The sequence below is a fragment of the Felis catus genome, chromosome D1, assembly GCF_018350175.1.
Source record: "Felis catus isolate Fca126 chromosome D1, F.catus_Fca126_mat1.0, whole genome shotgun sequence".
In the NCBI taxonomy this organism is placed as follows: Eukaryota; Metazoa; Chordata; class Mammalia; order Carnivora; family Felidae; genus Felis; species Felis catus.
The window spans coordinates 54613163-54638198 of record NC_058377.1 but is presented as its reverse complement, the minus strand read 5'-3'; the positions used below and the strand labels follow the sequence as shown (position 1 = coordinate 54638198).

Here is a 25036-nt window from a genome sequence, read left to right as displayed (position 1 = left end):
TATTGTTTCTATAACATTTTTAATCAAAACAAATTCGAGCAATATCTAAGTTTTATACTATGTTCTGTTTATTTGAACTATTTCATTAAAAATTAAGAAAATATGAGGGGTGCCTGAATGGCTCAGTAGGTTAAGCATCTGACTTCAGCTCAGGTCATGATTTCATGTTTCATGAGCAGAGAGCTAGATCAGCTATTGGGGATAGAGAAAGGAATAAGATGGGTAGTACAGTAAATTCATGGTCACCAGCTATCCCTGAGACACTGACACTGCCCAATAACCTTCCTACTTCTCTAGCAGTAACTATTTCAGTGTTTTTCACTATCCTCAAACTTGCAATCTCTCTGCTATGTCGACATTTTCAGATGATTCTGTCCTTCATTTCACAGAGAAAACAGAAGCCATGGGGCAGAAGCTCCTTCTCATCACCAGACTTACAAACCTATTCCTGTTAAAACAGAGATGGTATTTTAAGCTAAGGCCAATCCTTCCACCTATGTTTTGGATCTCATCTCTTCCAGTCTACTCAGAAAGGGCTTTAAAAACTGTCCTCATCACACTTGTTTTAATGAGATCTCAGTGGCTGTCTTAGGCCAAATAGAAAGAAGGCCAAAGACAGAAACAAGAATATTTGGGGATTATTTCAGGAGAATTCAGGATAAAATCTTTTCAAGGAGATCTCATTTTATTCAGACTAAAAAACAACATTCTCAATAAACCACAAGGCCCTATACAACCTCCACACCCCTCTCCCCCATCTCCCATAGCCTGACCTCCCTAACCTCACTTCCTCCTGTATTACAATTACCCCTCACTCATTCTGCTTTGGCTGTATTACTCACCTTGCTATAAAACAGGAGACAACAAATTTATTCTGTAAAGGGTCAGACGGTAAATACTTTAGTCTGTGTAGCAACTACTCAACTCTACCTTTGTAGTATGAAGCAACTATGGACAGTAAGATACTAAAAGAATAAATACATTCTAATTAACCAAAGATTAGCAGGCCAGATTTGGGCTGCAGTCCCTAGTCTGCCAATCCCTGCTCTAACATATTATGTATGTTAGACCCACCTCAGGGTCTTGCATTTGTTTCTGTCTGCTTTCCTTGGGTATCTGCATGGCTCACTCTTCCAGACCCTTTAGTTTTTACTCAAGTGTCACATTTTCAGTGAGTCCTTTCCTAGGCTCCCAATCTAAAGCTACACCCACCCTCTTCCCCCAAATTATTTTCCTTCTATAGCTCCTTATCAATATCATCAAACACACCATGTATTTATTAATCTTATTGTCTACCTCCCCATACTATGTAAGTGTCATGAAGGCTAAAAGTCGACTGATTTTGTTCACAGATTTATTCCCAGTACCAAAAATAATGCAGGATACATACCATGTACTCAATAAATAAATGCTGATTGGAATGAATGAATGAAATATTACAGGTAAAATATCGACCATGCCTACGAGAGGAATATATTTTTGCAACTGAAGTATTTTGACAAAGAAAGTTTTCACCATTTTAAAGACGTGTTAAGATTTTACAGTTTCCAAAAGGGGCTCAAAATAATGCAAGTATTATTTGATATCATCAACATGTACCTAATGGACAAAACAGGAGATGCCTGTGCTAAAATATCAATAGTACCATTTTACTACATGCTAAAGGGATATGAATTGGGGCCAATTCTTTTATTCTTTAAAAATTACATGGAAGATATCAAAGGCTTTTTTATGATTAAGTATAACAAAATAAAGAAAGCCACACAAAACAAAAGCACGGATTAAATTATTAGAAGGCAAACAGGAAATAGAACCTTGCCAGATATTCTCCAAGCCCTACACATGCCTTTCCCCAAGAATTCCCTCTCCCTACCGAGAATAAAATAACCATTAATCTGACTTTTATATTAATCATTTCCTTGTTTTAGTTTTACCTGTGTGTTGTTTTCTTTTTCATGTCTCTTTAATCTCCTCTTGTCCCCTCCATCTTTTATTTTTCTTGCAGTTTATTTGTCACTGAATCATTTGTCCTATCATTTCTGCATTATGCTGACTGTACTCCCCTGCTCCTCTGTCCTTTTTGTCCCTTGAATTGTCATTCTGATCTATAGTCTTCATCAGATTCAAGTTCAATTTCTGTGGCAAAACTACTTCACTGATGATGTATTCTTTACCAAAAGGCATTAATGTCTGATTTTATTCTTTTTATGAGGTTAATAGATACTGATGTTCCCTAAAACCTTTATCAGGAATTGCAAAATGAGGATATTCCCATTCTATCATTCTTCCATCAATGACTTGTTGGAATAAATTCTATAAACTTTACTAATTCACTATTTTGCTATACAATGGTACAATTCATACAGAAAAGGCAGGATGAATGATTCTTTTCATTATTTAACAATTTTCAAAATAATAACTTGGTCTCCACTGACATTCTCCAAAGGTAACCAATTTTTCTTTTAGTGTCATAATGAAATCACGGATTTAAGATATATTCAATTATACTTTAATCCATTATAAGTATTATTCTTGTTGATGCTTAAATTGTCCTGTCTTTGGCAGTGAAAATCTCTTTAAGACCTCTTTAAGTTGGCTCCTGAATCTTTTTGACAGGACTCTGATAACATCCATACTATCTGGAATGACAAGATGTTTCTCAGCTCAGAATTGGTGGGAAACTATTTTCACAACCGCAATCCAGGTGTTAAGGCTGCTCACTACTGTTGGGTTGGCCACCGTTTCTAAGTCTTTTTAGTGGACAGAACTACCAAAGACATGCATATATTTTTTAATAAAAATAACTCATGAGTTAATGAACTAGAATTTAAATAAAAATTTAAGGGGCACCTGGGTGGCTCAGCCGGTTAAGCATCTGATTGTTGGTATCGGCTCAGGTCACGATCTCATGGTCGTGAGATCGAGCTCAAATCGGGCTCTGTGCTGACAGTGTGGAGTCAGCTTGGGATTCCCTCTCTCCCTGTCTCTCAAAGTAAACAAACAAATAAACAAATAAATATGTGAGGGGAAAACCTCATGAATTCATAATGATATTTCAGTGTTTCCTTAATCTCTTCTATCTTACATCTTATTTCTCCTGCTCCACCTGTACCCCCCAGAGAATCTTGGTTTTCAAGGATACCATGGATGATATAATTAAAATAAAATATTTTTTCCTCACGTTATATATAAAACATTCTCAGAATAACAATATTGACATCATCATCAAAGTGATTTATTAAAAAGTCAAGAAGTGCTTGTACTCTTCCCATTTTTTCTCCATTTGTTGTCTTACTGTAGCTCCATTGTCAAAACACATAGCCATTAAAGACTACACATTCTTTCTCGTTTCTGCCATTTAGATTTAGCTACATGTAACTACAAATTTAATGCTCACCCAACATCCTTTTTAAAATCTTTGAAATAATTTTAGACATACAGATATGTTACAAAAATAGTTCTAGTACTTTCACTCTGTTTTCCCTAAAGTTAAGAACCTACATGTTCCATAGTATAATTATCAAAACCAGGAAATTAACATCAGTAAAATACTATTAATTAAACAGATTTTATTTAAATTTTGCCAGTTTTCCCCCCAATATCTTTTCTGTTTAAGGTTTCAGGTCTCATTTTGTTCTTATGTTCTTGCCTCCTCCAATCTTTGCTCCTCATTCTTTCCCTGTTTCTTCTAACTTTGACACAGTTAATTTATAGAATACCTCTTAATTTGGGCTTTTAATTTTTAATTAAAAAAATTTAATATTTGTTTTTGAGACAGAGTATGTATGAGTGGGGGAGGGGCAGAGATGAAGACACAGAATCTGAAGCTGGCTACAGGATCTGAGTTGTCATCACAGAGCCCGACACAAGCCCTGAACCCATGAGCCCTGAGATCATGACCTGAGCAGAAGTCAGACGCTCAATTGACTGAGCCACCCAGGTGCCCCAATTTGGGCTTTTAAATGTTTTCTTGAAATTATACATTTTTGACAAAAATTCCGTAAGAGATGCTGTATATTACACCAGAGAATACATGATGTTAATACTTCAATCACTTGGTTAAGGTTCTGTTGGCTGGTTATGCTATTGTAAAATTACCATTTTTCTTTTTCTAACAGGTAAATCATCTTGGGAAGATGCTTTGAAATTATGCTAATACTCCTCCACAAACTATAAACGACTGATTTTAGCGTCTGTCAGAGAGCTTGCCTATAACAATGATTACTGTAGTGTTTCCACACTGGTGATTTTTTATTTCCCTCATTCCTTCTACATTAATTAACTAATATTTGTCTGCAGGGAAAAGCTATCCCTTCACTTCTATTTATTTATTTATGCAATTATGTATTTATATAAGTAGAAACTTATGGGCATTTGTTTAAATCTATCTGTCAGTGTATTTGCAGCTAAAACAGTTTCTGCTTTCACCACTGGGTGCTCTTTCTGGTTGGCACCTGTGTCTTACTGATATGCCCAAATTCTTTTTTGAGCACCTCTTTAGTTTCTCGCATTCTAAAATGTCCCGGGTTCATCTTGTATTTTCTCTGCCCATCACCAGAATCAGTCTGAGGAGCACTGGTTCTTTTTCTTGGAGAATGATTTTTTGAAATAAAAATCTAGAGGCTAAAATAGTGCTCACTGCTACTGGGGCATCATTGTTCTTAGATTACTCTCATAAACAGAGGTAGGAAACATACACATGAATATTAAGCCATACAAATGAACATATTTATATGTATTTTGACAACATACAGCACTGATGTTGTGATAGTCATTCTGGCTATCTGAAGCTCGTTTGTTTGAAGATTTCTTAAGTACTGTTTTTTAATTTTTTAATGTTTGTTTTTGAGAGAGAGACAGAGACAGAGTGTGAGTGGGGGAGGGGCAGAGAGAGAGGGAGACACAGAATCTGAAGTAGGCTCCAGGCTCTGAACTGAAAGCACAGAGCCTGACGCAGGGCCCAAACTCACAAGCCATGAGATCATGACCTGCCTGAACTGAAGTCAGCCGCTTAACTGATAGAGCCACTCAGGTGCCCCTGCTTGAAGATTTCTATAAAAAAGATTCATGGGAAAACAGATCTTAGACTTTGGTAAGTGTATGTGCAGTCTTTATGTGAAAGCTACTTTGGCTGGACATGAAGTCCCTGGGTCACATTTTTGTTGCCTCACACACGTTATGGCATTTTCTTCTATCATAAAGCATTGCTTTCAAATAGAGCGATGGCAGTCTGATTTTCTTTCCCCTATAAATCATGTGGTCTTTTTGCTTGGATAAACAAAGACTTTCTTCAAATCCCAGTAATTTTACTGGAATATGTCCTGAAGTTGGGTGTTCTGGATTGATTTTCCAAGGTATGCAGTGGCATTTCAATATACAGCCTAACAACTTTGTTTCAGGAGGTTTTGTTAAGCAGACTTTAGTATTTTTGTCTGTTCCCTTGCTCTGGTTTTCGTTTCCTTTATACTGGATGCTTGTTGATTTTCTTTCCTATCTTCAAATCCTTATTTCTTCCTGTCGAGTTTCATTAATTTTTAATTTTTTTCAATGTTTATTTTTGAGAGAGAGAGAGAGAGAGAGAGAGAGACAGAGTGGGAACAGGGGCGGGGCAGAGAGAGAGACAGAGAGACAGAGACAGAGAGAGAGAGAGAGAGAGAGAGAGAAAGAGAGAGAGAATCCAAAGCAGGCTACAGGCTCTAAGCTGTCAGCACAGAGCCTTGATGCAGGGTTGAATTCACAAACCAGGACATCATGAGCTGAGCTGAAGTTGGACGCTTAACTGATTGAGCCACCCAGGTACCCCTCTTCATTTCTTTTTGATTAAAAAAATAATACAGCTTTTCATTTGTTATTTTGTAAAGGCACTATCTTGTGTTTGTTCACTCTGACGTTCCTTCTAGAATTTTGAAAAATCTTGACTCTTCTGAGTTCTACCACCTATGAAGTTTTCACATTTTTATAGTTTCTATAGTTTTCACATTTTGAGGGAAAGGCTTTAGGATAAGCTTTCATTCGTGGCAGTGAGAGTATCCTGCTTCTTATTCCCTTTTGTTCTCATAATCCTATGGGATTTACTTTGATCCTTTTCAGTTGCTTATTTTTATGTCAAATAGATAGTTCTAATTTCATAGCTCTGGAGCTCCCCATCTGTTATTTTAGTGAGATATTCAAAACTAAAGTGATTTATTTAATGAGATCACCAAACTCTATTCCTCTCTCATACTTTTATTTGAAGTTTCTTTTTTGCATGTCTATATTGTCCCTGTCCTACTTCATTTTGATTCTATTCCTAGAAGTTTGGACAAAGCTCGGTGTGGAGTTTATTCTGGAAGGGAGCTTTGGCTGGAAAAGTTTGAGAACTCCTGAGGCCCATAGTACCCCAGCTCTTTTAAGAGCTTTGTTTCAGATACTGTCTATCATTTTTAACTTTTGCCACTGATAATATTCCTTTAATGAAGGAATCTATAAAGACTCAAAAACAATACCACTGCCATTTTCCAAAAACCAAGAATAATAACTTCAATTTTTCCTTTCTAATTCAAGTCACACCAAACTTAGAATAATTTCAATAGTCAATTAAATCATGAAGTTTCTTATGCTCTTCTCTTTCCCTCTCCAATAAGCACAAATCACTCACATAAGAAGCAACATAAAATAAAAATAAAATTAAATTAAAAATAAAAATAAAGAAATGTGAACTTCAATGTATTTTGTCTTTTATCTTGACAATTTAAGTCAGGCCTGATGTAAAGAATGATGCTGACATAAAAATAGTACATTTTCTTTTATAAAGGGAACTGTTTAAGCTATTGAAATAAGGTGACAATAATACTTGTATTTATCTTGTCTCTCTGTATCTTTTTGGAGTGAAACAATATTTAAAAAGGTAATATAAATAGTGCATTATTTTGTGCTCGGTACAAGGACATTTTGACACCCATCCATAATCTCTAGATTAAACACCCATATCATACCAAAATATTTCTTCATAGCTGTAACAATTAGTACCCACCCCTTCTATGGAAGGGGTTACAAACTCTAATGGCCACAGGGGCCAGACAGATAATATAAATGAATAAAGTGGGCTGAAGGTAAGAAAAACAGAATGTTAGAAACATAAATAAATTCTGTTTTTACTGAACACAATACAAATATGTATAATGCTGGTCATTATGTTTAAAATTTAAAATTTTTTTTTAATTTTTTTTTTTCAACGTTTATTTATTTTTGGGACAGAGAGAGACAGAGCATGAACGGGGGAGGGGCAGAGAGAGAGGGAGACACAGAATCGGAAACAGGCTCCAGGCTCCGAGACATCAGCCCAGAGCCCGACGCGGGGCTCGAACTCACGGACCGCGAGATCGTGACCTGGCTGAAGTCGGATGCTTAACTGACTGCGCCACCCAGGCGCCCCCTTTTTTAAAAAATTTTTAATGTTTATTTATTATTGAGACACAGAGAGAGACAGAGCATGAGCAGGGGAGGGGCTGAGAGAGAGGGAGACACAGAATCTGAAGCAGGTTCCAGGCTCTGAGCTGTCAGCACAGAGCCCAACGTGGGGCTCAAACTCATGAACCACGAGATCCTCACTGAGCTGAAGTCGGACGCTTAACCGACTGAGCCACCTAGGCGCCCCATTATGTTAAAAATTTTAAAAACCTACTTCATTTATATATTTTGTTTCATAATTCATTATTCCTTTGACTTGGAATCAGAAACTGGATAATTATTTTTTCAGGAGGGGGCTGTTCATTATGACAATTTAGGGGTCTAGTACTTACTTACCAGGGTCACATGCAATATAGAATTTAGCCTGGAGTCATTTAATAGGGAATTTACTACTATATACTTTCTGCTAGTAAACAGCTGTTGATGAACACTAAGTACTGGCAACACTGATACGATTTTGTATATAGGACATCTACTCTCAGGATATTCACATAATTTTTGTAATTGAATGCCAACATTATTTAGTTTTCAGTACTATACTAGTAAACTGGTGTATTCTATAGCTCTTCATAGTGTTCTGTTGATACTAGTTTAGAAAGGTAAACTACGGGGCGCCTGGGTGGCTCAGTCGGTTAAGCGTCGGACTTCGGCTCAGGTCATGATCTCGCGGTCCGTGAGTTCGAGCCCCGCGTCAGGCTCTGTGCTGACAGCTCAGAACCTGGAGCCTGTTTCAGATTCTGTGTCTCCCTCTCTCTGACCCTCCCCTGTTCATGCTCTGTCTCTCCCTGTCCAAAAAATAATCGTTAAAAAAACAAATTAAAAAAAAAAAAAAAAGAAAGGTAAACTAAACAATACTTTTCCATAAGTTTGAAGTTGGAGAATCTATTTCAGAATTCAAGCCATCATATCCATCTCTGAATACCAACTGCAGTTTAGGAAAGTGGGCCAAATTATTCCTTATCTACTACATTCCCTATTGAACCAAATTCATGAAAAACATGTCAATCAACTTATTAGTTGTATCCCAAGTATTTGAACTGTATTGCCAACCTGAATCTTTGAGAAGATATTAGTTGATAAGGTATGGATTTTTTTTTAACCTAAATGATATTAAAAAGTTATGATTCCCGCCACTCCCCAGAAAGTTTTCTTAGCACCACATCACAGCTAAGCCATCTATGGGCCACAGGTTAAGAAAAGCTTTTCTTCTCCCGAGAATTTGACTGTTAGTTAAGTTCTACTCCCTTGGTTAACTAAAAAAACTGGAATGTCAACCAGACCATCACTAGGCAACAGTGCATATGTTATCAATGACTTCTAACTGATAAAATACATCTAAACTAAGAAAAAATATAAATACATGATGGGGATGTCATACTTGGGGCACTCCTGAATGTAGGGACTCATCTATTTGGGCATGAGGACCACTGAATATATATAGCCTATAGAGTTTATTATAAGAGATACTGGCCTCTATGGAACATGAGGCCTTTAAGACAAATCAGTTCCCACACCTATTCAATGTGAATCCCATATACTTGGTCCTGAAGTTGTCAGCGGGAAGAAGATTGCTCCTGGATTCCTGGATGGCCATATAAACTGCAACACAGACTGCAGCAAAGCCTAAACCTGTTGGCAAGCTGCTACTCCTGTTGGCAAGCTCTGTCTTACATTGATCTTAGTAGACTGATGCCAAGTGTGATCTGTAGTAGTCTTGTGGGTCCAAATGCTTAGTTGAACCGAAGATTCCTGCTGGGCACTTTAGATTATCAAACCTCATAGTGCAGAAAACTATTGCACTGTGTACATTCATTAAGCAAAAAAATTGATTCACCCAGAAGGCAGGCTTTAAGAGCTGAATTTATTCAGTTCAAATGGTTAATTACCATAACTGTGACATGTTTCACTTTAAATTTTTTATACAAAGAAACACTCAGGGGCACCTGGGTGGCTCAGTCAGTTAAGCATCCGACTTCAGCTCAGGTCATGATCTCACAGTCTGTGAGTTCGAGCCCCTCATTGGGCTCTGTGCTGACAGCTCAGAGCCTGGAGCCTGCTTCAGATTCTGTGTCTCCCTCTCTCTCTGCCCCTCCCCTGAAAAACATTTAAAACAAAATTCAAAGAAACACTCAGATAATAACACAGTGAAGTTCCATTCTTTTGTCTTTAAAATTGTGATGTGTTTACAAAATGTCATCACCACCAATTTAAGCTTTGTGTCAGACATGATCACAATCGTCAAAGAAGGATCAAATCTAGGTAACTTTTCCTTCCTTCCTTCCTTCCTTCCTTCCTTCCTTCCTTCCTTCCTTCCTTCCTTCCTCCCTCCCTCCCTCCCTCCCTCCCTTCCTTCCTTCCTTCCTTCCTTCCTTCCTTCCTTCCTTCCTTCCTCTGCCTCCCTCCCTCCCTCTTTTCTTCCTTCCTTCCTCCCTCCCTTCTTTCTTCCTTCCTTCCTCCTTCCCTCCCTCTCTCTCTCTCTTTCTTCCTCCCTCTTTCCTTCCTTCCTTCCTTCCTTCCTTCCTTCCTTCCTTCCTTCCTTCCTTTCTTTCTTTCTTTCTTTCTTTCTTTCTTTCTTTCTTCTTTCGGTAGGCTCCATGCTGAAGCTCCAATACGGGGCTTGAACTCATGACCCAGAGATCAAGACCTGAGCAGGGACTGAGTCAGATGCTTAACTGACTGAGCTACTCAGGCACACCTTTTTTTTTTTTTTTTTTTTAAGTTTACTTATTTTGAGAGAGAGCGAGAGAGAGAGCGAGAGCAGGCAGGAGCAGGGCTGAGAGAAAGGGAGAGAGAAAGAATGCCAAGCAGGCTCCACCTGAAGAGCTCTGAAGAGCTCCACCAATGCAGGGCTGGAACCCATCAACTGTAAGCGCATGAGGTGAGTCGAAATCAAGAGTTGGACACTTAACTGAATGAGCCACCCAGGCACCCCAGATTTTATTTTTAAGTAATCTTTACAAGTAACACGGGGTTAAGAGATCAAGAGTCACATGCCCCTCCAGGCAAGCCAGCCAGATGCCCCTACATTTAGATTTAAAACTAAAAAAAAAAAAAAAAATTAATAAATAAAACTTTTCTCTCAATGTACAAAAAAGCCATCTCCTAAATTTGGACTCACTAAGGAACCATATTCAAATAAACTCTTGTCATTTAAAAAGGCTCATAGATGCTACAAATAAATCACTAATATTTGTATTATATTTGTATTATATGTATATTTGCATAATATTAATATCTGTGCTTTCATCAGCTATGATACAAAATTTAACAAATGACTTAACTTCTTGTCCGTTTGTTCCTAGTAGTCTATTCACTATGAGTTAAGAGTATTTGCAACTGTACTTATGTATGCAAATAGTCTAGTTGGACACATTTTTTGCTGGATCCAAACTCAACATTAAAAAAAAGGTTTTGGTACACATGTAGTATTTTTTCTTAAAAATATATAACTGCTCATCAATCAATTCAGATGGAATTGCTGAATCATTACATTGTACACCTGAAACTAATATTAATGCTATATGGTAACTGCACTGGAATTAAAGGAAAAGAAAAAATCTCCATATATAACTGCTCATAATAGCATGAAGAAACACATCTTAAAATTTCAGCTCTCTCCGTCTTTCCCAATTTCTCGACCAGGTGTCTTTTCCATTACCCATCATATTACTGTGGATGGTTTCACAATACTACATGTATGGAGTGAATTATGTCCCTCCCTAAATTCATATGATAAAGCCCCAATCCCCAAATGTGGCTGTATTGGGAGACAGGGCCCTCAGTGAGGTAATTATTGTTAAATGATGTCAAAAAGGTGGAGCCCTAATCCAAGAGGGCTGGTGCCCTTGTAAGAAAAGGGAAACACCAGATCACTCTCAACACACATACAAAATAGAAGAGGCCATGCGAGGGCACAGAAAGAAGGCAGCCATTTATAAGCCAGGAAGGAAGCCCTCACCAGAAACTGAGTCAGCTGGCACCTCAATCTGGGACTTCTAGCCTCCCAAACTGTGAGAAAATAAATGTCTGCTGTTTAAGCCACCAAGCCTTATATTCTGTTATGGCAGACGGGGCAGACTAATACACTACACTAAGTTATATTATTTTGCCATGTTGAATTTAAGCTTTATATCAGATACCATGTTAGTAATGGCTACAAGACAATCATCTGTAGCTTACTTTACCTATTATAACTGTAGGAATTTTCTTCATTGTTGCAAACAAGGAGATTCTCCCATTTTCCTTTCTCTTCTTTTGTGTTTTTCATTATTTTATAGACACATGAATATAATATTTTTTTCACTTTAACTATATCATAAGAAAGAAAAAATATAAGTACTCGGCTAAGCTGCTGAGACTAAGCCCAAGCTTAGGGGATGGAAGAGAGAACTAAGGTAAAGCAGAGAATGAGAATTCTAAGGAGGGTCAACCATTATTCAGGTACAGTCCATTGTTGATAGGCAAAAATAATGCTCCATAGTTACCAACTCTTCTAATTTCCAATTAAAAATTTTTTTTTTCAACGTTTATTTATTTTTGGGACAGAGAGAGACAGAGCATGAACAGGGGAGGGGCAGAGAGAGAGGGAGACACAGAATCGGAAACAGGCTCCAGGCTCTGAGACATCAGCCCAGAGCCTGACGCGGGGCTCGAACTCAAGGACCGCGAGATCGTGACCTGGCTGAAGTCGGACGCTTAACCGACTGAGCCACCCAGGCGCCCCGCTAATTTCCAATTTTAAATGTTCACAGCTAATTCAAATTAAAAAATAAAAAAAAGACACACATGAAAACATGTTTCCACAAAAATCTGTACATGGATGTTCATAGTAGCATTATTCATAATAGCCAAAAAGTGGAAACAAGTCAAATGTCCATCAACTAATAAATTAACAAATGTGGTATATCTATACAAGGAAATATTATTCATAATAAAGAATTAAGTGCTGATACATACTACAACAAGGGTAGACCTTGAAAGTGAAAGCAGCAGCAGTTTTGCCATGCAAAAGAAGTCAGACACAAAAGGCCCTACGTCGTATGATTCCATTTATATGAAATGTTCAAACCAGGCAAATCCACAGAGACAGAAAGTAGATTAGTGGCTTCTAGGGGTTAGGGGAAGATAAAAAATGGCAAGTGACTGCTTAATTAAGGTTACAGGGTTTCTTTATGGGATGATGGAAATGTTCTATAATTAGATGGTAGTTATGGTTGCACAACATTGTGAATATACTAAAAACCACTGAATAGTACACTTCAAAATGGCAACTTTTACATTAATTAAAAACAAAACAAAAAACAAAGCAGCACTTGCTATGGACAAACGAAAATAAACATGTTTTCAGGCCAAATCAGACTTGCATGCTGCCAATCTACAATTTCAACTCTCTATTAAAGATTCTCAAATGATATTTTAAAAAAAAATTTAAAAAAAAAAATTTTTTTTTTCAACGTTTATTTATTTTTGGGACAGAGAGAGACAGAGCATGAACGGGGGAGGGGCAGAGAGAGAGGGAGACACAGAATCGGAAACAGGCTCCAGGCTCTGAGCCATCAGCCCAGAGCCCGACGCGGGGCTCGAACTCACGGACCGCGAGATCGTGACCTGGCTGAAGTCGGGCGCTTACCGACTGCGCCACCCAGGCGCCCCTAAAAATTTTTTTTAATGTTTATTTTTGAGACAGAGAGAGACAGCATGAATGGGGGAGGGTCAGAGAGAGAGGGAGACACAGAATCTGAAACAGGCTCCAGGCTCTGAGCTGTCAGCACAGAGCCTGACGCGGGGCTCGAACTCACAAACCGTGAGATCATGACCTGAGCCGAAGTCGGACGCTTAACCAACTGAGCCACCCAGGCGCCCCTCAAATGATATTCTTTACCCATTCTACATATAGGCAGAAGAGTATGACTGCAAAATTTAACAAAAGAAAGACTTTTTCCAATTAGCAGAAAAAAACTAAAATAAAGGTTAGGATTTCCTTCAACTTTGTTTTTCCCCATAAAATTTCCTTTTTTAATTTTTTCATCCCTTCTAAATTAGAATACAGTATCTAACATGGAGTAAAAACATAGATTCAACTTCATGGCATCCTGTAAGTAACTTCCAGGTAGTATATCACCTAACAAAATATCCTGGGTCTTAAACAGAGAAGGACTTAAGTTATACCTAACACTTGCTTTGCAATCTATTATAGTCTGAGAGTAACAGTCAACAAATTTTAAAGAGCTTCAAGCTCTTACAGTAGTAGTATGACTGACCCTAATGTGAGTGTGAAAAAAATGAGTGTCAGCAGAACTTAGAAAAAGGATCAAGATTAGGAGATTCTAGATGGCCCTGAAGAATAACTAGAATTTCCACACTGGAGGAACATTATCTCGAGATAAAAGCATGATAAGACACAGAAGGAATGCCCAAGACACCAGGAGAAAATAAAGAAGTCTAGATAATCTGGAACCAGTGATCCTGTAAGAAAACAGTAGGAGACAACAGCAGAAAATTAGTTTGAGGCCAGACTAGGAGATTCTGAATGGCAGTTTAAGAAATTCAGACTTTTTCAAAGGCAATTCTAATTACATTTGAAATTAAAAAACCAATTTAATTATTTAGTTAGTGAATGTTTTTGGACATATGATGCCATTTTTGGATCTTTTTTCTGCCTATTTTTATATGTAATGCATTTCTTCTTGGCATGTATATAAAAAGTAATTTTCCTAAGGTTAGACACAAAGTATGACAATTTAACAAAGAAAAATCTATTTTAGTTGCAAGAGTAGCTGTTTTATTCTTTATTCATTTCCTGTTTATTTTTTCCTCCCTGATGTCTGATTTCCGAATATCCCCCTAGCCCCCCGCCCAAGGGGGGCTATATCTAATAGTTTGTTTATATCTAATAGTAATAAAAATGACAAGCCCAGAATCCCATTTCTTTGGTCTTGGTTGGAACAGAACATAATTACACCTGAGAGGATAGAGTAAGAGATAGGGCTTTGGGGGCTGAATAAAACTGTCTACTACAAATTATATGTTAGTGCAGCATCGAAAGTACAGGCACTCTGGACAAAGACCCGAACGACTGCCCAGGTGTGAATACTGGGTGCACCACTAACACGTTATGTGACTCTGGGAAAGTCACTCAAACCTCTCCGTATCTCGTTTCTCTCATCTGAAAACAACAACAATGAACTAATGTCATGCCTAACAGTTGTTGCGAAGATTATATGACTTACCATATATAAATCACTGAGAACAGTACTTGACACACGGGCAGTGGTATGTGCCAGCTATTTTATCCACTTTAGTGTAAGCTTCACAAAGACAAGGATTTCAGTCTTTGTCTACTAAAATGGTGTTTGGAACACAGGTGTACAGTAAGTATTTCTTGTCAGATGCTTAATGAACTGAGCCACCCGGGGGGCCCCTCGTTGTGCTTTCTCTTAACTCTTGAGGGTGATAACCTCAGCATTCACTAAGGAGTAGTGAAAGACTTTGTTGTATTTTTGAACAGACTTTGAAAGACTTTGTTGTATTTGAAACAAAACAGCTTTTTGAAAGACTGTTGTATTTAGACAAATACAAGGTTAGGAGGAAACTGCCTCTATAACCTTTTGCTATTCAAAGTGTGGTCCTTTGACCAGCATCATCAGTGTCACCTAGGTCCTTATTTAATATGGCAAATCGGCAGCCTCACATCAGATCAACTCAATCAGTGTCTGCACTATAAAAAGATCACCAGGTAAACAGCATGTCTATTAACATTTGAGAAGTACCGCCCTAGATCACTCTAGTTGAAGAGTATAGGTGATACAAAGATCAGGGTTTAAATCTAGACTCTGACACTTTATTATCTATAGCAGTGAGGGCGAGTTTATAAACTTCCTAATTCCCTCAACTCTAAAATCGAAATAATAGTAGTAGTTACTTCAAGGAGCTGCTATGATGATGAAATGAAAATGTACACACAGCATTTTGTGGGCTGCACTGTAACATGACTAGTGGGAATATAAAATGGTGCAGCACCTGTAAAAAACGGTATGGCAGATCCTCAAACTACCATATGATTCAACAATTCCACTTCTAGGTATATACCCAAGAGAAGTGAAAGCAGGAACTCGAACAGATATTTGTACACCTGTGTTTGTAGCAGCACTATTCACAACAGCCGAAAGGTGGAAGAAACTCAACTGTCTACTGACAATGAATAAATAAAAACATGACACACATACACAGTGGATTATTACTCAGCCTGTCATTATGCTCGGTGAAATTAGCCAGTTACAAATGAACAAACAGTCTATGATTTCTTGAACACAAGATTCCTAGAGTCAGGCAAACTCAGAAAGTAAAATGGTGGATGCCAGGGGCTAGGGAGAGGGGTTAACAAGTACAGAGTTTCAGATGGGGAGGATGACTCCGGAAACAGACGGTGGTGACAGATGCCCAACAACGTAAATGTACTTTATGACACAGAATTGTACACTTAAAATAAGTGATTAAAATGATAAATTCTATGTTATGGTCATTTTACTCCAATGATAAAAAAGAGTTCACTAAGTATCTTTGCATTCTTAAAATAGTAAAAATGTTTTGATGATCTGAACATGTTTTATTTAAACTTTTTAAATGTTCAATATAAAAGATGATAGTACTCAATGACTTTTTGCTTCTTATTTTTCATTAAAGAAAAGAAAAATCAACCTCCTTCTACAGGAAGACTTCAACTTTTCAAATTGAGAGAATTCTAATTAATACAGCTGGAAGCAGGAGTAGAAGAAGAGAGAAGAAATTACAAAACAAAGCAAAACAAAACACACAAAAAAAACCTTGTTTAGGTGCTTCTTCCTCCTTTTTAGTCTCCTCATCCTCTAAGCTGGGACTTTCCCGGGAAGAGTTGTCCTGTTGGCTAGAGTTTTTCAGTAGCACAGGATCAATCTGTGCTTTCAGGAGGGCAAGAGTCTCAGCCAACTCGTTTCGATTTCTAAATAAGGGAAAAAACAAAACAGCATAAAATTCTTAATTCTGTTCTAAAGAGCTTTCAGAATAATACCTATTAGAAATTAAAATAAAAAGAAAAACACAATCAAGAACACCCAAAACCCTGGTACACCTCATCTTAATTAACTTGAATTTAAGTACTAGGAATTAATGCATATTAAATATACTATTCTGCAAAAGGAAAGAATCTATACTCTCTATTGATTAAAATGCCAATGCAAATCTCTTTGGCTGAAAAGAACAGTAGGAACAAAATTAAAATTCAAAATCTGGTAATTTTTAAAAGTAGTATGCAATCTCTAAGAAGTACAAAAGCAATGTCAAACTTCCCTGAAGAGGCATTTGTTTTAAACAAAATGATTCAAGTTAAAAAAAAATTTTTTTTTCACACTTATTTATTTTTGAGAGAGACAGAGACAGAGTGCGAGCTGGGGAGGAGCAGAGAGAAAGGGAGACACAGAATATGAAGCAGGCTCCAGGCTCTGAGCTGTCAGCAAAGGGCCCAATGACTGGAACTCATGAACTGCGAGATCGTGACCTGAGCCAAATAACCGACTGAGCCACCCAGGTACCCCAAAATGATTCAAGTTCTTGATTCATTTGTAAGTAAGAAAGCTTTTCCATCTACAGAGAGAATAACATTTGATGCTGTTATAACATTATGATCCAGGTCTTTATGAATAATTACAGCAAAGTCAGCTCTTACAACACAGTTCAAAAACCTAAGAATTTAGGAAACTGGATGTTGTTCTGTTAATTACAGTTTGCAACTACAAGAAGAGACTTCAATTTCAAAAAAAAAATACAAGAAAACCCTGGGGCACCTGGGGGGCTAAGTCGGTTGAACATCTGACTTCGGCTCAGGTCATAGTCTCACAGTTCATGAGTGCAAGCCCCACATCTGGCTCGCTGATGCCAGTGAAGAGCCCACTTCAGATTCTTTGTCGCTCTCTCTGGCCCTCCCCCGTTTGTGCTCTCTCAAAAATAAATAAACACTTAAAAAAATACATGAAAATCCCAAATAAATAAGATTTAACCTATCAATTCTCTATTTTTACTACCCAGACCAGAACTGTGTGAGAGATGATTGATTTAAATGCTGCCTATAGACAAGAAAACTCACTTGGGTATTTCTCCTCCCCAGATAAGCAATGTGTAAAAGTGAAGAGAACAATGAAACCCTGGACTAAGAGTTGGAAAAGTCAGCTCTAGATCTGCCACTGAGTTAATCAATACCATGATCTTCCCATCTGTGTTGTCAAAGCAATGTGTATACATCTCTAATCCTATGTAGTTTGTATTCAAATGAAATTATTTCTGTTCTTATCTGCCATGCCATACATGTCTCTATCCTCTCCCCTTCTACCTCCATCCCAGCTTAACTCTGGTGACAGTAGGGACACTGACTTATGAAGTAGGCTCTTAAGGAAATATTTAATGAATGAATAGAATCCCTATTCCTAACCTAGATGACTGTGTCCCTGGACAAGTCATAGAGCTTCAAAAGGCCTCAGCTTCCTTATCTATAGAATAAAAGACAGGATTCGCTCAAATATTATTAAAACAGCCTCCTAAGGAAGTAATAAAATTGTCAATGACGGGAATATTAAAATTTTGTTATTGTATATGGTAATGAACACACAAGTTTATACATATTATTGTATATGGGAATGAATTCACAGGTTACCACATTACAAATAAAGTGAAGTTCTAGAATTATAAATTATCTAATAGTAGGAGGTCAGATTAAGATGCTCTTTCAGGATGCTGGCACTGCCTCCACATTACAAAAAGTAACTTAGAGATAAGTTAGAGATATTAAATAAATTTATTTTTGGCAAAGTTCACATTTCCTATAACTTCATTACACCAACCTGCTTCTAACCTAAGACTCTATCCACTTAATGTTATTACTTCTCTTAGTACACTGAGAATGCCACATGTACAAAGTGTCTCAACCTTCTTGTTATTTTTTGAAGTCATGCTGGGAACTGAATATATTAAGTTATTCACTGTATCTATTTTAAAAAGTTTCCAAACATAAGAAAAGAACCAATAGTACCACAAAATCCATGTTAATTATTTGACTAAACAACAAAAAAACTTAGCAGAAAAATTCATTAAAGAACTCCATAATGGGACACCTGGGTGTCTCACTCAGTTAAGCGTCTGACTTCGGCTCAGGTCATGATCTTGTGGTTCGTAGATTCGAACCTCGCTCGGACTCTGTGCTAACAGTTCAGAGCCTGGAGCCTGCTTCAGATTCTCTGTCTCCCTCTCTCTCTGCTCCTCCTTCACTCATACTGTCTCTCTCTCTGTCTCAAAAATGAACATTAAAAAAAAATTTTAATATTAAAAAAAAAAAAAAACCTCCGTAAAAGCTTTTAACCCAGCTACTGTGTTAAAATGCAAGCCTCATGTAGTCATAATTGTATGAAAACAGACAACTACCCACATTTGGAGTTCTCCTATTTTGATCTAAAAATGAAATTTAGTATGCTAAATACGTTTTTTAAAAATCCCAAATTTGAGGATGCCTGGGTGGCTCAGTCAGTTGAACATCCCAACTGTTGATTTTGGCTCAGGTCATGATCTCACAGTCGTGGGATGGGAGTCCCGCATTCAGGCTACTTGCTGAGCATGGAGCCTGCTTGGGATTCTCTCTCTTCCTCTCTTTGCCCCTCTCCAGTTCACATGTGTGTGTGTGCTCTCTCCCAAACATTTTTAAAAAATAAAAAATAAAAAAATCCCAAGTTTTGAACTAGTCAGAGGGGATTTTTATAAATAACCATATATTCAAATTATACCCCAAATTCTTATCACTATCTCCAGGAAATCTTAGACTAGACTATGGATGCTAACAATAATTCAGTGGCTCTGTTCTCCTTCCTTCCAGGGCTTGTTTTTCTCTAAAATGTTTCGTCACTCAGGTGTATTAGATATAACCCTACAGGGGCGCCTAGGTAACGCAGTTGGTTGAGCGACTGAGTCTGGCTCAGGTCATGATCTCACGGTTTGGGAGTTCAAGGCCTGCATCGAGCTTGCTGTTGTCAGGACAGAGCCCACTCCTGATCCTCTGTCCCCCAATCACTCTGCCCCTCCCCTGCTAGCGCTCGCTCTCTCTCTAAAATAAATAAAACACGAGATAAAAAAATAAAGATATATCCCTCCAAAATACCATGCTCTCTTAGAATGTCAGGTTTGCATTTCTGTTCTCTTGGCTTGAATGTGTTTCCCATAGCTAGCCAACCCTAACTATTCTTTCAAAGACAAGCATAGAATGAATAAACAAATGTGGTATATCCATGCAAGCAATACTATTTAGCCATAAAAAGGAACACAGTAATGATTCTAAGTATATTAACGAACCCTGAAACCATTATGCTCTCTGAAAGAAGCCAGACACAATGGCCACATATTATATGATTCTATGTATGTGAAATGTCTGGAATAGGCAAATTATAGAAACTGAAAGTAGATCGGCAGCTGCCATGGGCTGTGTAAAGGGAGAATGGTGAATAAAACTGCTAATGTCCAGGGTAGGCAGTACAGGGTTGCTCTGCTGGGTGGGGAAAATGTCCTGGAGTTTGAAAGCTGTGATGGCTGCACAACTTTGTGAATATACTAAAAATCACCGAAACTGTATTAAAAACAAAATTAATAGTGGCTTAGGGGCACCTGGGTGGCTCAGTCAGTTAAGCATCTGACTTTGGCTCAGGACATGATCTTGAGGTTCGTGAGTTTGAGCCCTGTGTCGGGCTCTGTGCTGACAGCTCAGAGCCTGGATCCCGCTTCAGATTCTGTGTCTTCCTCTCTCTGCCCCTCCCCTGCTCATGCTCTCTCTCTCTCTCAAAGAATAAATGAACATAAAAAAAAAATTAATGGTGGCTTGGATAAGAACATAGCAATGAAGTGGATGAGGAATGATCAAACACTAGATACATTTTGCACAGACAGCTGTTTAGATTTGCTGATAGAGTGGATGTGAAGTGTGAGAAAAAAGACAAGTCAAGATTGTATCCCAAAGTTTTAGCCCCAAGCAGCTGAAAGGATGTGGCTGCTATTAACTGAGATGGGACAAAATGTTGAAGCGGAAAGGTTAGAAGCCCAGATTAACAGGCAGATTGATTTTGACGTAACAGATTCTAAACTCTTGTGTTTTACTATCTGTACCTTAAGTTAATTCAGACTTTGGTGAAATGGAGCATATCATCCTAATTATTATATTGTGAAAAATGATTTTTCCTAGTAGTCTAATACTAAGGTTTGCTCAGAGTTAGAATTAGTGGTAGGGATTAAACCTTTAAGAAGCAATTGAGCTGGTAGTACAGTACAATAAAAACTTAAAAGAAAAAAAAAAGACAAAACAAAAACAAAGCCAAGCATAGGCATCATCTTCTCCCAAGTATGGGTTAGGTATCTGATTCCTAAATAGCACACCAGAATGATCTCCATCAGAGATCACATTTATGATCCTATATTATCATTTATCATTTCCTGTATCTTTCTCTCACAATTTGGAACTCCTTAAGAAACTACATCATGTCTTTGCATTTCCAGGGCACAGCACAGTGTGAATATAGTAACTCTGTAAATATATATAGTATAGGATTACAGGGTTCGGCAATATTCTAGCTTTTTTTCATCTGATTGCAAATTAATGAGGTGACAAAATAGGGAAGATAATGGAATGTGACAGTATTTCCTATGGGGGCCAAGAAACTGAAGGAAGGCATTAATGAGTAATATCAACAGTATTGATAACAGAACTTAACATCAGCGAGTGATTACTGTGTTCCGAGCACTACTCCAAGCACTTTACATGAACTAGTTCATATAATTCCAATATAACCTGATTATAGGTACTGCTGTTATTACCCCCATTTTATAGATGAAGAAAGTGAGGACACTGCAGAGATGTATAGTAATCTGCCTAAGGTTGCAGTTAGCATAGATTAAAGGCAGGACTGAATTATAGTCTGACTTCAGAGACCATCTTCTCAATCACTGTGCTATACTAGCAACATATGGTTTACAAATGTCTTTGACAGAGCCTGTAATTTTGGGTACATGAAAACTCAACCTGTTTAGAATTCAGGTTTTTGAAAATGATTGTCAAACCCTTTTAATTCTTAAAGCATTTTTATTGTATAATTTACATACTTTGAAATGAAAAGATTTTAAATGTTCAGTTAATCAGTTTTGACATTTTCATTGCTTTCAAGTTTTGGCAAGTATGAATAAAGCTGCTATAAACATTTGTGTGCAGGTTTTTATGTGAACATAACTCTTTAACTCCTTTGGGCAAATACCAAGGAGTATGGCTGCTGGATCATATGGTGTTTAATTAGGTAAGAAACCATCGACTGTCTTCCAAAGTGGCTATGCCATTGTGCATTCCCACAAGCAATGGCAGAAAGTTCCTGCTACTCCACATCCTTGTCAGCATTTGGTGTTGTCAGTGTTCTGGATTTTGGCCATTCTAATAGGCATATAGTAGTATCTCATTTTAATTTACATTTCACTGATGACATATGATGTGGACCACTTTTCATGTGTATATCTGTTCAAATATATGTGTGTATTTGTCATCTGTATACCTTTGTTGCAAAGGAATCTGTTAAGGTCTTTGGTCCATTTTTAAATCACGTTTTCTTATTGTTGAGTTTTAAGAGTTCTTTATATATTTTGGATAACAGGCCTTTATCAAATACATCTTTGGTAAATATTTTCTCCCAGTCTGTGGCTTAGCTTTTTATTATATTGACAATGCCCTCCCAGAATGGAAATTTTTAATTATAATGAAGCCCGGCTCTTATCAATTCTTTCTTTCATGGATTGTACCTTTGGTATTGTACCAAAAAAGTTATCAGCAAACCCAAAATTGTCAATCTGCTTCTGTGCTATTTTCTTAGACACTTATAGTTTTGCATTTTATATGGAGATATGTAATTCATTTTTTTAAACAAATTTTTTTTAACATTTATTTATTTTTGAGACAGAGAGAGACAAAGCATGAACGGGGGAGGGTCAGAGAGAGGGAGACACAGAATCTGAAACAGGCTCCCGGCTCTGAGCTGTCAGCACAGAGCCCGATGGCAGGGCTCGAACTCACGGACCGCGAGATCATGACCCAAGCCAAAGTCAGCCGCTTAACTGACTGAGCCACCCAGGCTCCCCGATGTGTAATTCATTTTGAGTTAATTTTTCTTAAGGGTGTAAAGTGTCTAGATTAAATGTTTTACATATGGATGTCCATTTTTTCCAGCATTTTTTCTCCATTGTATTGTCTTTGCTCCTTTGTGAAAGATCAGGTGACTATATTTATATGGATTTATTTCATAGCTCCCTATTCTGTTCCACTATATATTTGTCTAGTCTTTTTTTTTTAAGTAATCTCTACGTACAACATGGGGTTTGAACTCATGACCCCGAGATGAAGAGTCACACACTCCACCAACTGAGCCAGCCAGGCATCCTTATATTTGTCTGTTCTTTCACCAATACCACACTGTCTCAATTACTGTAGCTTTATAGTAAGTCGTGAAGTTGGGTAGTGTCAGTCTTATAATTTTGTTTTTCTTCAATATTGTGTTGTCTATTTTGGGTTTCTTGCCTCTCCATATAAACTTTATTTTATGAGAGAGAGGGAGAGAGGGAGAGGGAGAGAGAGAGAGAGAGAGAGAGAGAGAGAGAGAGAGAGAGAGGCAGGTAGAGGGAGAGAGAATCTTAAGCAGGTTCCATGCTCAGTGCGGAACCCGATGTGGGGCTCAATCCCACAACCCTGGGATCATGACCTGAGCCAAAATCAAGAGTCAGACGTTCAACCAACTGAGCCACCCAGGTGTCCCTCTTCATATAAATTTTAAAATAAGTCTGCCAATATCCACAAAATAACCTCAGAGATTTTGATTACGACTGCATTAAATCTATAGATTTTAGGTTGGGAAAAATTGACGTTTTGGCAATATTAAATGCTCATATCCACAAATATGGAATATCTATTTATTTAGTTCTTTTTTGGTTCTTTCATTAGAGTTTTATAGTTTTCCTCAGATAGATTTGTTTATATTTTGTTGTATTATACCAAAGTATTTCCATTTGGGGGGAGATAATATAAATGGTATTGTGTTTTTAAATTCAGATTTCACATATTCACTGATGGTATGGTATATAGGAAAGCAATTGACATTTTGTTTATTAATCTTGTATCTTGCTACCCTGCTATAATCACTTATAAGTTCCAGGAGAGTTTGTTGTTAACCCTTTCAGATTTCCTACATAGATGATCATGTCATTTGCACATAAAGATGGTTTTCTTTTTTGCTTCCCAATCTATCTCTTACTTCCTTTTCTTACTGCATTAGCTAGGACTTTGAATACGATGTTGAAAAGGAATTTTTAAGGATTTTTAAATCTAAGTTCATGAGAGATACTGGTCTACACTTTCCCTTTCCTGTAATGTCTTTGTCTGGTTTTGTTATTAGGGTAATGCTGGCCTTATAAAATGAATTAGGCATTATTCCCTCTCCTATCTTCTGAAAGAGACTGAAGGGAATTTAATTCCTTCCTTAAATGTTTGGTGGAATTCGCTAGTGAACCCATCTGGGCTTGTTGCTTTCTGTTTTAGAAGGTTATTAATCATTGATCCAATTTATTTAATAGATAGAGGCCTGTTCATATTGTCTACTTCTTCTTGTGAGAATTTTGGCAGATCATGTCTTTTAAGGAATTGGTCCATTTCATCTAAGTTATCAATTTGTGTGTACAGTTGTTCACGGTATTTCTTTATTATCCTTTTAATGTCCCTGGGATTTGTAGTAATGCCCCTTCTTTAATTTCTGATATCACTAATTTGTGTCCACTCTTTTTTTCTTAGTTAGCCTGGCTAGTGGCTTATCAATCTTGTTGATCTTAAAAAAAAAAAAACAGCCTGTTTTATATGCAAAGTTTTTCCAAATATTGCTTTCACTGCAAATTTTCAACCACAAATTTTGACAAGTTGTACCTGATTTTCATTTAACTCAAAATATTTAAAATTTTGTCTTAAGATTTCTTCTTTGACCCACATGTTATGTAGAAGTGTATTATTTAACATCTAAGTATGTGGAGATTTTAAAGCTCTCTTTCTATTACTGATTTCTAGTTCCATTTTGTGGTCTGACAGCAGACACTGTATATTGCGTAGGTATTAAATTTTAAGAAGATCAAATATAGAAAATTCTTTTTTTATGGATCACTATTTTTACAAAAAATATTCCATTTGATTTTTAAATTGCAAAGTTCAGTTTTAAAATTTATCAGGGGCTGACTTACAGGGATGCTTAGATGGCTCAGTCAGTTAAGCATCCAACTCTAGTTTTCAGGTCAGGTCGTGATCTCACGGTTCATAAAACTGAGCCCTGTGTCAGGCTCCGCACTGATAGCGTGCTTGGGATTCTCTCTCCCTCTCTGTCTCTGCCCCTCCCTGGCCGGTGTGTGCACTCATTCTCTCTCTCTCTCTCAAAATAAAAATACACTTAAAAAAAAAAAAAGGCTGACTTACAGCTTGAAAAAACTCAGAATTCTAGGGGCACCTGGGTGGCTCAGTCAG

The 25036-nt window shown here is 37.4% G+C and overlaps 1 protein-coding gene across 4 annotated transcripts in view; it reads right to left on the bottom strand.

The window, feature by feature from the left end:
- The window catches only part of RSF1 (remodeling and spacing factor 1), a 156552-nt gene that overhangs the window by 41148 nt on the left and 90368 nt on the right, over nt 1-25036 (bottom strand). For all 4 annotated transcript variants that reach the window (XM_003992690.6, XM_019811757.3, XM_045038684.1 and 1 more), the window contains exon 5: nt 16272-16426. In XM_003992690.6, coding sequence (XP_003992739.3) covers nt 16272-16426 — 155 coding nt within the window. The remainder of the gene's footprint in view (nt 1-16271; nt 16427-25036) is intronic.